Source organism: Impatiens glandulifera, chromosome 6 (genome assembly GCF_907164915.1).
Source record: "Impatiens glandulifera chromosome 6, dImpGla2.1, whole genome shotgun sequence".
Taxonomy (NCBI): Eukaryota; Viridiplantae; Streptophyta; class Magnoliopsida; order Ericales; family Balsaminaceae; genus Impatiens; species Impatiens glandulifera.
Window position 1 is genome coordinate 46294121 of NC_061867.1, and position 15775 is coordinate 46309895.

The 15775-nt window shown below is 30.1% G+C and overlaps 2 protein-coding genes across 2 annotated transcripts; both read right to left on the reverse strand.

Moving 5' to 3' along the window:
* Window positions 1-2082: 2082 nt before the first annotated feature.
* Window positions 2083-3302, reverse strand: LOC124943691 (60S ribosomal protein L23-like). Its single transcript, XM_047484167.1, has 5 exons — window positions 3290-3302; window positions 2971-3200; window positions 2875-2878; window positions 2259-2300; window positions 2083-2165 (listed from the first exon to the last, which is right to left on the reverse strand). Exons 1-5 carry the CDS (start codon window positions 3300-3302, stop codon window positions 2083-2085), a joined length of 372 nt encoding a protein of 123 aa, XP_047340123.1.
* Window positions 3303-14352: 11050 nt separating this feature from the next.
* LOC124943692 (non-specific lipid-transfer protein 1-like) lies at window positions 14353-14774 on the reverse strand. The gene is made up of 2 exons (XM_047484168.1): window positions 14440-14774; window positions 14353-14362 (listed from the first exon to the last, which is right to left on the reverse strand). The coding sequence occupies exons 1-2, from the start codon at window positions 14772-14774 to the stop codon at window positions 14353-14355; spliced, it is 345 nt and encodes a 114-aa protein (XP_047340124.1).
* Between the last annotated feature and the right edge of the window lie 1001 nt (window positions 14775-15775).

A 15775-nucleotide genomic window follows, 5' to 3' on the forward strand; every position in this document is an offset into this window, starting at 1 on the left:
TAGATAGGTCAACTGGGTTTGAAGGAAATGGTTGGTATTATATGAGATTATAAATTCGAATCCCTAAAGTTGGATCTTTCCTCTTTGTGATTAATTGAGTTTTTTCGTTTCTTCTTTAGTTCTAAGGGTTTTCGTCTTATGTATACAGGATAAAATGAATCACCAAAGATGCTATAACAGCAGACAAGAAACGAATCCGAGAGATACACTGCCGGAAAAGGTGGATGTAAGTATCGAGATGTTTCTTAGGTTGCTGGTTGTTGGATTTCTACAAAAGTAAATTTGATTGTCTTACATATACTTCAGATATTCATACTCTTGTGTTTATTCTGCCAATTAATCACAGGCCTACTGAAAATGTTGATCTTGATAATGTAGAACAAGCTTCATTGAATACACAATTGTCATCTTCTAATATTGGATTTAAGTTTCTCCAAAAGATGGGTTGGAAAGGAAAAGGTCTTGGGAAGGATGAACAAGGTAAATAAACATCAATTCTCCTATTGAAGTAGATTGATTATAATATGTTATAGCAAGGTTTTATGGGTGAACTGGCTCTCAACATAGACACGAAAATTGAACATTTCTTCAGAAACTTCATTGTTTGTGCATCTGTAATGTTTCTCTATCAAATAATTGGATAGTAAATTATTTTTTCGGTTTATATTAAGGAATAATTGAGCCAATAAGGTCTGATATGCGGGATGCAAAATTGGGAGTTGGAAAATAGGAAGAGAATGATTTTTATACTGCTGAAGAAAATATCCAAAGGAAGAAACTTGACGTGGAGTTAGAGGAGACAGAGGAGATTGCTAAGAAACGAGAGGTATGCTTTTTACAATTTGTATGTGTGCATACCCGGATAATTGGAGCTTGATGCTTGCTTTTTTTTTTTTACAAAACCAACATTTATTAGCAGAAGGTAGCACATATTTCTTTTATATGTGTGTCTTTTGAGGGGAATTGATATCATCAAGTTTGGAAGGTCTTGAGAATTTCGTACAATTTTTATTACCTGGTTGTTTGTTTCTACTGCCAAGGTCCAAGAATCTGCAAAACAAGCTAAGCCAAAAAGGGAGGCAATTGTTTTTCCTTGTTACTTCTGTTAGGACTCTTGTCATTGTTGTTTCCTAATTAGGAAGTTTCTTATGTTGGCCAGATTTCGAACAGTAGCTCGACAAAGAAGAAGGCAAAGATTCCAATAGCTTTAGTTTTCGGGAATGATAGTGATGAATAACAGTGAAATATGTTTGTTGGGTTGAACCAGAATCTGTTTAAGTTTGTAAACTATTACTGTCTTTATGTCTCTCTTTTGCATCATCTTTAAGCAAACACTACGCCAATTACAGTTTATTTATGGAGTTTTTACAGTCAGATTGTTGAGTGAAAATTACAGTTTATTTGTGGAGTTTTACAGTTAGTTTCTATCCAAATGTTTATTATTTTTATTGCTAAACCCATTATATTATGAAGGCCGCAGGCTGAAAAATATCTATTTTGAAATACTTTTATGAATATGAAAACCGAAATCAGATGATAATTGACAAATCGTTGTCTGGTGTCATATGGAGTACAAATTTATAAGCATTTTTCATCATAAAACATGCACAATCTCTTAAAGTGATAGCTAAAATATCCTTTATAAAAGATACAGATTTTTCTTTATTTCATGTCAATCCGACAGACTCATGCTTCAACAACTATAATCTTAATGGAATCATGTCAATAAGAGGCTAACTATGGAGAAATTAAGAGGCTAACTATGGGCCTTGATAAGAACACAAAAACTCCTTGCGACTTTTGCTTTGTCCTATAAAAATTGTTGACATTATATATGTTGGTATTAGATATAAACTTTTTAACCATCTGCTTTATTTATTTCACATTTTCTTGACTAGATGTTTTACATATTTGAATAGCATGTTTGGTATGACCCAACATTGAAAGCACTCACATACATCAACATTCATAAATATGTTATGCGTATCACAAGAATTGAAAGGGTATATGATTCTAATATCAGTTGTGAATCAAAAACAAAATTGAAAAGTTTTTTAAAAGCAAAAGAGTCCCTCGGCTTTATCAGACAATAGCATTGGCAGCACTTGCAATTATGGGCCATAAATCAACACATTCCTTCCCAATTGGACCAGTAATGGCAAAACCTGGTTTTTTTACCATCAAACAAATAATGGTGAGTGAATGAATGAGGCCTAAAGATGATATAGTAATTTAACACATTTTGAGACATTTTTTACCTTTCATTTCTCCCTTAGGATTCACTATCACACCAGCATTATCTGCATAGTAACAACATATTTATCAATCAAGATATTTACATATTACAATCAACAAATTTCATATATAAAAAAAATTGTGTTGTGATTGTTCAAAATGGAGAAGACCAAGAAGTAGGTAAGACTTTGAACGCAAATAAGTGAGTATAGTGTTTCTAAATACATCATTAATCATACCATAAACTCTATTCATTATTTCTAATACTCTTTCTTTAATATCTTAGTGGGTATATACAATACCCAAATACCCTTGAAAACCAATACTAAAGAAAAACTATTTCTAAATCCTTAACATTGAGAGTTTGTCATACAAAAGTGAATTACAGTGAAAAAGGGGGTTAAAGGCATTGTGATGATGAAGTGAGACATGACAATCAATCAAAAAGTCAAATTGTACACTAACTAAATGACACTTTGATTGTCAAAACAGATATCTGATTATGATGAGCTTTATTTGGTTAAGTTATTTACTTGTAGAAATGTGCATGCTTTTCAAATTGTTTGATTTGCCCTAGTTGTAATCAAATAAGGGATTGTATCAATCAGATTGTGAAAAATGTGGGTTCTTCAGTCTAACTGTTCTAGTAAAGAATTGGTTAAACAAGTAACAAGTTATAACACAAAACAAAATCAGAATCTACTAAATCACCTTCAAAATACACCTTCAAAATACATGAACACTCCATCCTTTCGGCCAGGGCTTGCGTTGTCTAACAATGACAGTAGGCATAACCTTCTTTCTCAAATCAGGTTTCACTTTCTTCACCGTCGCCATAACCATATCTCCCACACAAGCAGACGCCAATCGATTAAAACGACCATTGATCCCCTTCACTGATATGATGTAGAGATTCTTCGCGCCGGTATTGTCGGCACAATTGACCGTAGCCGCCACAGGAAGACCTAAAACACGTTGTTTTTCAACATTGAATTACTATCAAGTATCAAACATGTAGTTAATAGAGAATTGTATAGAAGATGAAAACACTAACCTCGCTTCGACATTTTGGCAGCTTCAGAATACAAGGACAATGTGAAATTAGGGTTTTAGAGTATTTATATGAGAACCCTAAATTTAGGGTTTGTGGCCGGAGAATATTACCAAATACGAGAAATACCAAAGGCGAGAAATACCAAATGCGAGAAATACATTTCTCGTAATTGAATACCAAATGCGAGAAATACATTTCTCGTAATTGAGCACCAAATGCGAGAAATACCAAATGCGAGAAATACATTTCTCGTAGTTGAGCAGTAAAACAGGCGCGCGGAGGGTATTACAGACTTTTCACAGGGCAAAAATGCTCTTTTTGCCAACTTTATCAACCGTGGGCCTTTTTTGGAATTAGACTACTTATGAGGACCATTTCATCAAATTTCTCGTATAGAGAGTATATATGTATATTAAAAGAAATTAATTTTCAATTATGAGTTATATATCAAAAATTAAAATACAAAATTAAAACAACTAAACACAAATCTAGATATTAAATAATATGATATATTTACAATAATTAAATTATTAATGAATAATATCTAACAATATTGTAATTTTTTCATAATGACTCCAAATATCTGTCACGATAATTCGATAAGCGATGATGTAAAGTAAGTTTAACTGACCAATTAAACGGTGTCGAAAGAATCTCTACCAGATATTCTAAGCTGAAGTAAATATTGTTCTTAACCGAGTTTTATAAGTAACGCAGAAAAAAGTTATGTCAAATGATAACCGATCATTTACCTATATAGTAAAAATAAAAATAAAAAATTAGAAACTCATAAAAATAATGAGATAATATCTATAAAAGAACCTTCTAACTAAAAAATATGTTTCACTCACTCCTTATGGAAAAATAAAAATCAATTTTAGATTAGGTAATTTAATTTCTTTTATAGTTAAAAGGGACAACAACAACGTACTCGAAAAATATCACTGAGACAATCAGATAATATGAGTAACAAACGTCCCACAAATCGTTGAAAATATTATTCGGATTAAAAATTCGGGACGAAAAATTCGACTCCACTAAAAAAGATAACTAATCAAATAAAACATAACAACTCAAATATGAGTGATGAAAATAAAAATGAGTTATCCTCTCATGCTAAAAAATCATCGAAAAATGGTCCCAAAAAAATAACTTTTCAATTTATATTTGAAATTATTTTTTAAAAGAGAAACATTGTGTTATGTAAATGTTATTTTTTTTATTAATCACTGCAAGAAACTTATCCCGGTTACAAAATTAGTTTAAACTGAGAAAGTTAGTTTAAGGAAAAATAATATTGTAATCTAATTGTCCAAGTTATAATATTTGATTAAAAACATTATGATTTAAGTAAGGTCATGACATTGGTATGGTATTTATTCTGTTAGCAATTTTCTTTCAATCCTTTTATTAAACTAGTACAAAAACTGTTTTTTAACAAATATTAATAATGGTCTTATATATCCGTTACACACTATAAAATAAGATTTGTGCACAAAGCCACAAACTAATAAACAGCAAAATAGAAAAATTGTCATACTATAAGGAGGAGGCTCTATTTAGTTTCTTTCAAAAATAACATTTTTATTATATTTATAATTCTGATGAAAAACTTAATTTTTTTCATTTGGTAAGAAAGTTGTTAATTAGGTTAGGGTAATAATATATATATATAAGTTTGAAATATATGGTTATACATTATTTTATTTTAAATTATTCTTTATATTTATTTTGATTGAACTTATATACCATAATATCTAAAATATTATAAAATCATTAATTTGTGTTGAAAATATACACAAATTTCTCTTACATGATATATCAATTTTTTTAAAGTATTACAAAACTTTCACCTTTGTATTGAGATAATTGTTGGGTTTTACAACAACAAAACCACCTATCTTCTTAGAAATCAACCTGTAACAAATCAGTTTCCAAATCGTCTATGACGAACAACAAATTTATCAAAGAAACTGAAATAACACAAAATAATAACAACACAATATACGTGGTTCAACCAAAATCGACTTACGTCCACGGGAATGATAAGTTTCACTAAATCAAAGAAATGTTAATAGTAAAAACTTACATATCCTACTCTCAAATAAAAAAAGTGATTACACTAGGACTGATTGTAATACTCCACAATCAAAAGCTCCCACAACCTCTCTATCTGGATCAACCAAAGAACAAAAAAGAAACCAGAAAATTCTAAATTTGTTCACTCTCTCTCAACCTTATTGTGTCTATAGAGAAAAAATATCAAAAAATATATTTATACTTTAACCCGTTTACATAACATAAAACCTTGACCTGTTTACTTACCCTAAAGTTAAAACCTGCCCACAATGGCAATGAACACCTCAATAATTCTCCCCCTTCTAAGCCATTGGAGAATGTTGCTATAAACATTCATCATCGTGATTCCCCTGCCATAACCATTCCGGCTTTGGCAAAACATATATCATGCTTGCCCATTGGCAAGCCCTTTGTCATCATATTTGACCCGTTCTCATCCGTATGCACTTTCTCCAAATATAACTCATTCTTCTTGAGCACTTCACTAATTCAATGATACCTTCTTTTGATGTGTTTTGAACGTGAATGTAAACTTAGATTCTTGCTCACATGTATAACACTTTGTGAGTCACTAAACAACACAAACATGTCTTGTGCTATACCCGTTTCCTTCAATAATTTCTTCATCTATCTCATTTCCTTACCACATTCAGTAATGGAAATATATTCAGCTTCTATAGTAGACAAAACAACACATTTTTGTAGACGAGACTACTATGATACAACTCCTCATCTAAAGGTAAACAGATACCCTGAAGTTGATCTCATTGTGTCGATATCACCACTCATATCTGAAATAGAAAACCCTTCAACATGTGGATTTCCAGTACCATAACACAAAGCATACTTGGAGGTCCCTCGAAGATATCTTATTAGCCATTTAACCGTTCATAGTGTGTCTTACCAAGATTTGAAAGGAAACGACTAACTACTCCAACCGCGTGAGTTATATCCGGTCTTGTGTAGACAATTGCTGAAACATATGAAATTTTACACATTTCTTGTATTCCTCTTCATCCTTGGGAGACATTGTCTTGTTTATTTTCAAGCGTGTAGCCAATGAACAAGTAACTGACTTTGTCTTGTCCATACAGAACCTTTTTAAAATCTTCTCAATATCTCTCTATTGAGACAACCATAGCATTTTCTTCACCCAATAACGAATGACCTGCCTTTCAAGAATTTGTCTTGCTGGAACCAAGTCTTTCATCTAAAAAAGCTTGGCCAAATCATTTTTCAACTTGGAAATCTTGAGTTTGACTCTCCCTACAATCAGCATGTCATCAACATATATGAGAAGTATAATAAAATTATTAGAAGAAAACTTTTGTACAAAGACGCATTAATCTATAAATGTCTTCATGTACCCATGGATGGTCATGAACGACTCAAACTTAAGATACCACTGCCTTGGTGCTTGCTTCAAACCGTACCGACTTTTGACAAGTTTGCACACCTTATTTTCCTCACCTTTCTTATTATAACCTCTAGGTTGCTCCATATAAATATCTTCATCCAAATCACCGTAGAAAAATGCAGTCTTGACATAAAGCTATTCAACCTCAAGATCCATAAAAGCATCTAGACCTAACACCACCCGAATGGAAGTTATCTTTACTACTGGTGAGAAAATCTCATCATAATCGATTCCATGTATTTGACCAAAACCTTTCACAACCATCCTAGCCTTGTATCTTGGCTTGCTATCATCTCCCTCTTACTTGATCTTATACACCCATTTATTTTGTAATACTTTTATGTTCTTTGGTCTTTCCACTAGTCCATATGTGCCATTTTCAACAATGACTTCATCTCTTCATCAATGTCAGCGAGCCATTCTTCTTTGTGAGCATCCTCAAGAGCCTCCTTATAGCATACATGCTCCCCACAATTAGTTAAAAGGACATACTCTATAGTCGAGTACTTAAAACTTGATCTTTTATCCCTAGTAGACCTCCTAAGTACCTCTGTTTGTTGATTCTGTTGATTTCCATCTTCATGTTGAACTTCAAAGTCAGCATGAATATTATCATCAATATCAAATTCAGTATCATTTCCATGACCTACAACTTGACCCTAAGGAATATCATCATCACTATTCGAGTCCGAAGCTATATGTGACCTTGTCTTCTCAACATCATTAGACATCTCAAGACTAGGAAGATCACGTGTGTGCGCATCAAACTTGTCACCATCTTCAAAATTCTCAATAGTCTAATATTCAAAGAATATCATATCTTGACTTTTCAAAACCTTCTTGTTAACTAGGTCATAACACTTGTATCCCCACTTTTCATCACCATAACCCAAAATATGCATTGCTTGGTTTTTGCATCTAGCTTAGACCTCTCATCTTTTGGAACATGCACAAAGGCTCTACAACCAAAAACACGTAAATAATCATAACTGACTTCTTTAATTGACTAGGCGCTTTCTGCACACTTATTATTCAATGGCTTGAAGAGAGAACAATTTATCATATATACTATAGTGCTCATGGCTTTAGCCCATAAATGTTTAGCCAACCTAGCATGGGAGATCATACTTCTCATCCGTTCTAACATTGTTATTTTCATCCTCTATGCCACTGCATTTTGTTGTGGAGTCTTGGGTACAGTCTGTTCATGTCGAATACATTACTCTTTGCAATAATCATCAAATGAGCCTATGTACTCTCCCTCATTAACTGATCGCACCCTCATTAGTTTTTTGCCCATCTCTCTTTCAACTAGCTTGTGAAAGACCTCGAACCTCGCTGCAACCTTATCCTTAGACTTTATAGCATATGCCTAACCTTCCTAGATACATCGTCTATGAATGTTACAAAATTAGAAGCACCATCTATGTATTTAATCTTCATAGGACCACAAACATCTGTATGAACCAGCTTAAAGACATTCTTTTTCAGTTCTACCTTCGACTTATTGAAGGAGACTCTGTTCTGCTTACCCTTTAAGCAATTCTCACAACTTTCAAGATGAACATCCTTAAAATTCTCATTTCTCTTGATCAAAACATTTAGTCATTTTTTTACTAATGTGACCTAATCTCTTGTGCCGCAACTCACAGGATGAGTCCATCACAACAGTATATGATGTATCATAGACAATTTCCAAATTTGTCTTGTATAAGGAACAATTTGTTATCTCGTGCAACAACCAAGGAACCCTTGCTTAGCTTCCATGATCCACCACTAAAAACATTATGGTGGCCTCCCTCATCGAGCCTACTAGAGGAAATCAAATTTATTCTCAAATCAAGAACATGTCTTACATATCTTAATGTCAGGAAACAACCCATTTTTGTCTCGTAACTAACATCACTAAGACCAATCTTGGACACGCCACTGTTACCCATGCGAACCTCACCATAATCACCAGCTTTGTAGGACTGGAAGTAACATTTGTGTAGAGCAATATGGAATGAGGCACCTGTGCAACAATCCATGTTGTTTAATTTGAATACGTGCTAAGATAGAAGTCTTGACAGTTAGAAGCATATATTAGTTCACCATTCGAAGCATAAGCAAATGTATTTGCATTTTGTTCTTTCTTTTCTCTAGGCTTCACTGTAACCTTTGTTTTATCCTTTTTAAATTTTCAGCACTTGTTTTTACAATGACCCATTTGTCACAATAATGACAAGCACCGTCTTTCTTTGGAGCTCTAGACTTTCTAGACTTGCCCCTACTCGAACCATTTCTATTATCCTTTGATCTTCCTCTATCAGTCACCAACATATCAAACTTAGAGGATTTATCCCCCTTTCGATTATTCTCATCAAGTAAGGAACTGGCTTCCATGTTGATTTTACCATTTGATGATGAGTTGTTGAGAGTGATAATAAGTGTCTCCTAACTTGTAGGAAAAGAAGGACTAAAAGTGCTCGAACTTCATCATCAAAATTTATCTTCATACTACTCAGCTAATTCAAAATATTTTAAAATTCATTCAAGTGTTTAGCAATTGATTTATTATCAATGAACTTCAGGTTCACCAACCTTCGTACCAGTGCTGCTTTATTCCTAGCTGACCTTCCGGTGTAGAGAGCTTCAAGTTTGCTCCACACACCATACAACGTAGTCTCGTTCTCAACATGGTGCACAAAATTTACACTAACCCACGAACAAATAAAACTACACGCCTTTCTATATGTCTTTTTTAATTTAGTCTCTTTTGTACTCTCAAGTCTAACACCCTCATTTTCAATTGTTTCATTCAAATCATCTGAAACTAACAAATCACTAATTATCAGTTTCTATTTCCTATAGTTTGTACCATTCAGACTCACCATATCAAGTCTAGATTTCCCCATTATTATAGTCTTAACAACTAACAAAAATCCTAGTAAAGAAACTAGTTGATTTCCTATTTGAATTTTGTCGACTAACTAGCAGAGCACTCTGCTCCAATGTTAAAACAGGTAACCAATCAATACTAGTTGATACCACTGTTGGGTTTTGCAACAACAAAACTATGAATCTTCTTAAAAATCAAACATGTGACAATTCAGTTTCCAAATCGTCTATGACGAATAACAGATTTATCAAAAGCACTAAAATAACACAAAACAATAACAACACAATATACGTAATTCGGTCAAAATTGACCTACGTCCATAGGAGGGATAAGTTTCACTAAATTAAAGAAATGTCAATAGTAGAAATTTATATACCCTGCTCTCAAATGAAAGAAGTTTTTACATTAGGATTGATTTGAATACTCCACAATCAAAAGCTCCCCCAACCTCTCTCTCTAGAACAGCCAAAGAATAAAGAAGAAACCAGAAAATCCTAAATTCGTTCACTCTCTCTCAACCTTACTGTGTCTATAAAGAAAAAAATACCAAAAAGTGTCACTACAACAAAAATGACTTTCGGCGACGCTTAAAAAGACTTCTGCCAACCTTTAAAAGCGTCGCCAAAAATATTACCGACACTTATTCTTGCGTCGCCAGAAGCAGGGTGGGCACAAGTTTTTACCACGCTTATTTAAGCGTCGGTACAAGCGTTGCCGAAAGGCGAAAGTTTTAACGACGCTTATTTAAGCGTTGGCAAAATTAAAAAACTAGCAGAGCACTCTACTCCAACGTTAAAACTAGGTAACCAATCAATACTAGTTGATACCACTGTTGGGTTTTGCAACAACAAAACTATGAATCTTCTTAAAAATCAAACCTGTGACAATTCAGTTTCCAAATCGTCTATGACGAATAACAGATTTATCAAAAGAACTAAAATAACACAAAACAATAACAACACAATATACGTAATTCGGTCAAAATTGACCTACGTCCATAGGAGGGATAAGTTTCACTAAATTAAAGAAATGTCAATAGTAGAAATTTACATACCCTGCTCTCAAATGAAAAAGTGTTTACATTAGGATTGATTTGAATACTCCACAATATTCCCCCAACCTCTCTCTCTAGATCAGCCAAATAATAAAGAAGAAACCAGAAAACCCTAAATCTGTTCACTCTCTCTCAACCTTACTGTGTCTGTAAAAAAAAAAATACCAAAAAGTGCATGTATTTATACTCTAGCCCGTTTTCATAATAGAAAATCCTAACTCGTTATTTATCCGGAAGTTAAAACCCGCCCGCAATGGCAATGAACACCTCAAAAATAATTTCTTCAATTTCATTCTCAAACGACGATACATATGTTTTGTTCCATTTCCAGACAACATTGTTGCAGACTAAGGCGTCGACGAGGTTGTTACTCATTCGTCTCCTCCATATTTAAATATTATGTATTTGTATTGTGACTTCAAAATTATCTTTAAAAAATAAAGAATATTAAAGTTAAAGGAGATAATTTATTTTGATAGTCATATAGTTAAAATGTAAATAATATGATAAAAATTACGAAATATAAAGTATGATAGTGTAATACAAGACCCGTAATATATTTGAATGTACCGACTAGACATGACTTACATCAAAATGAAGTTATTCCTTCGTGAGAATGAATATAATTTGATTTGAAAAAAAAATGAGTTTATTAGTAAAATATGTTGTAATCAAAATCTGAGAAACACAACATTGTTGGAACATTAATTGATCAATAATTTTAAATTAATTATCAATAATATGGTTAAATTTTTTATCATAGAATGAAAATTGTTTAAATTTGTAATTAGATTTTTAGTTTTGTAGTGTATAAAATAGTTTAATTATTTTAAACAAAAATAAATGTACAATAAGCAATTTCAAATAAAAATTAATGTATAAAGGACAAATTCATACAAAATTATATAGAGATATTTAAAACATAGTTAATGTAGGTGAAACATTATATCTATTACCCTTATGTTGAGAGTAAAATCCTAATTTAAAATTATGTACAATTTTACACGTGATTAGTTTTATAATTATTTAGATAATCTAATTCAAATGCCCTAATATATTATCTTGAAAAATAGTTGAAAGCATTTTCACATATTTTTTAAACAAGTTGAACATCAATATTATATTTATAATTTTTTTTAAGTCACAACATTATTACGGTTATTTAAATAAAATCTATTAATATATAATAAAAAATATTTAAAATATATATAAGATATTTTAATAAAAATTTTTTTTGTTAATGATGTGAATTATTGAGAAGATAGATTGAATGAGGTTTGATTTTAGTTGCATTTAAAGAAATGACAAGCTCTAAGATTTTTGTCATTTATATTGTGAAAAGTATAATTTTTTTTTTTAAATTTATATTTATGTTATTTATAATTAATTATTATAAAAAAAATAGTTTAATTTATAATTTTATTGGAGTGTTTGGTATGAAGTATAAAGGGTATAACACTATTGGTATATCAATATTATAAATTATATCAATAGTGTTTTAATAGGGTGTTTTTATTAGAATTTTACTATTAGTATAAAATATATCTCTATATTATAACTAGGGTTGTAAATGAATTAAATAATTTTGATTCGATTCGGTATTTGTATTCAAATTTTGATATTCGTATTCGTAATTTTGTGATTCGAATTCGAATAAAAATATTCGATTCGATTCGACTAATAAACGAATACGAATACAAAATCAAGATATTCGATTCGATATTTGCTAATATTCGATTAAATATTCGATTATATATATATATACTGTTTTATTAATTTTAATTTTATAAATATTATTTATTCTAAAACCTTAATACATATATATATTTCTTCGGTTGAAAACTTGAAACTCACATTTAGTCATTTTGCTGATAATCACTCAAAACCTATGTTTTAAAAAAAATCGAATCGAATACTCGAATCGGAGAATAATACGAATATCAATTTCAAATCGAATACGAATCACATTAATTATTCGAAAAAAATTCGAATACGAATATTCGAATAGTTTCACGAATACGAATCGAATACAGTAATATTCGCTTCGATTCGATTCGTTTACAACCCTAATTATAACTTATATTTGGTATAAAATTGTAACTAGTCCTCCTAGGTACAATACTTTTCTTATATCATTTAATTTTTAATTTTTCATTATAATCTTTATTAATATTATATATAACTTATTATTATATAATATATTAAATATATTTTATTTAGTTTTAATATTATTATTATATTTAATTATTTTTAATATATATTTTTAAATAATTCAATATTTTAATTAAAAAACATTTATTTATTTTTATAATGATAATTTTATTAATTATTAATTTATATATTTTCTTATATTATAAATAATAATTTTATTTTATTACAATTATTAATAATATTTAAATTAAATAAACATAATTTATCGTTTATATTATAATTAATTTTTTTATATGTTAATTAAATTTATATTAATTATTAAATAATAGTACAATAATTTATAATAATAAAAAATATTATTTATAATATAAATAAATATAAAATAATAATAATAATTAAAATTTTAAATTAATATCTATACAACTTATACTATATACCAAACACAAAATTATAAATCACAACTTATACAATTTCTTATAATTTATACTAAATATCACTAACCTATACAATTTATATTACCCTATATTATTTATACCTCATTATAATTTATATATTTATACAACTTTTAATGTATTATAACCAAAAAAAATAAAAAAAATATTTTAATATTCTAATTAATGAATTAAATGATATGATTATAAAAATGAAATTAACAAACTTAAATAAAATAAGGCCAATTTTTATAGAAATAAATCTGCTTGTCAACCTTCTCTATTTCAAATTTAAATTTTACATTTTTATATGAAAAAATTAAAGTAGAGTAGAATTATGTGATTTTTTCAGTTAAAAAAGAGATAGAAAGAAAATATGAAGTGTCCCTCCATGTGAGCATGGATCCCATTTGATTAATTGATACCCAATAAATTGATATCATAGTTAATGTATGACTTTCTCATAATTTGTTGTTAATAATTAGAATAATTAATTGAAAACTTTAATTTTTTTTTAATTTAAAATAATTAAATATCATTTCATCTCACATCCCATGAATCAAATAACTTATTTTATTAATTAAAATATCTTTAATTTAAAAAATAATAATTTATATTATTATTATTATCACCTTTTAAATCTTTTAACTAAAAAAAATACAATTCTCAATTTATCAAAATCACCACAATTTTAAAATTGTTTTTTAAAATAATACAGTTTTATAATTAATTAAGATATTATAATCAAAACACTGCATTATATATATAATTGCATAATGAATATCTCATTAAAGTCTCAAAAGCATGCATGCATCATATATATGAATATATGAAGCTGTTAGCTATTACATTAATAGTAAATGAGAAAGTCCACAAATCTTTTATTCTCAAAATAACAATAAGAAAATTATTACATTAATAGTAAATGAGAAAGTCCACAAATCTTTTATTCTCAAAATAACAATAGGAAAATTAGATAACTTTGCGCCGTCATAATTGGTTGTGAAGACCTACCGGCATGCACCCCGCAATGTTCCTGGATCGATCCGCTTAAGTCACCCTGAAAGAACAAATTAATTAAGTAACAAATTGTGTATGTATATATAAGTAGAGGGTATAGGTAGATGGAGAGCTGACTTGGTGCAGTCTGTGGAGGGGGAGATTGTGTATGGAATATGAACACCGCATTTGTCTGGAATTTCGGCGGCGTGGGAGAAAGAGGTGGAGCCTGCGAGTGTTTTAAGACACTCGCAAGTTGCCTGACGGTCGGAGGTAGTGGCGGCAGCGTTATTGAGGCCTTTAACTCCTTCCAGCAAGCAGTTGGCGGGGCAACCCCCGCCATTCATTGCGTAGGCAAGGCAAGGAGATATGTAACCTGTCACGTCACCACATGTTATGGTTGCTTGTGCATGAGGTGCACTCAGTACCATGCACATCACCATCAGACAAACAATTCCTGATGACCTACCCATCTGAAAATTTGATTCTAATATCTTGCTTTGATTAATTTGTTGAGTAATTCTTATCATGTCCTTGCAAACCATTCCATTTATATACTCACAAAAATATTGGACATTTAGTTGTGTCCTTAGTCCTTGCCACGTGAAATGCCTCACTCAAAATGCAATAATGTATTTCTCTGTTTTTAATTTTATTATTAACTTATCACACCTTAATAATAACTTTGATTCTATGATCTATACTTGGGTTCCTATAAATAAATAAACCATAAAAATAGTTCATTTTTCTAAAAAAAATAATGAAATTTAAAAGGACATTAGATATTCAATATGAGATTTTTTAATTTAAGACTCTTACTATTTAAATTACTATAAATAATTTTGTTTCTTAATTCATATTTATTGTTTTTCGTTTAAATGAAAAAAAATTATAATTAATTGTTCTAAGAATAAATAGATTTAGTTATTAGTTTTACTAATTAACTAGTGAATATTAATGAGTAAAGAAAAAGAGAGTTAGAAATTAGAGGGGATTGAACATAATGTATGGAAAAAACTTATTTGGAGGGTTTGAACTTAATATAATAAAAACTAAATTAAAAAAATGCATTAGGAGAGAATTCAAAACAAAATATACATTATTTATCTTAAAAGACACTGTAATATTCGGGACTCATCCATGAGTGAATTGTGGGTTAAGAAAATATATCATTTTTCTATATCACATTTGTTTTTCGCTGATGACACGCTCTGCATAGTTCATGCTACTTACATGAATTTTAAACACCTTTGGGATATTTTATGGGTATTCGGTGCATGTTTCGATCTTCGAGTGAATCTTAATAAGTCAAATATCTTTTTCTTAGATCCTGTTTAAAATAGAAGAATGATGATGTTGAAAAACGTGTTAGAGTTTAGAATTGGTGATCTTCCCTCAACCTACCTCGGTTTGCCATTGGGTGCTAAATTACGATTCAATATCTCTTGGGACTCGATTATCACTAAAATGAAAT

What these genes read in the sequence shown, in the direction of transcription:
- LOC124943691 (XM_047484167.1), bottom strand. An exon ending in TCCTAAGGGAGAAATGAAAG is followed by an intron (nt 2,166 to 2,258) that starts GTAAAAAATGTC and finishes TAAAAAAACCAG; the next exon opens with GTTTTGCCATTACTGGTCCA.
- LOC124943692 (XM_047484168.1), bottom strand. Translation starts at nt 14,774, where the DNA reads ATGGGTAGGTCATCAGGAATTGTTTGTCTGATGGTGATGTGCATGGTA.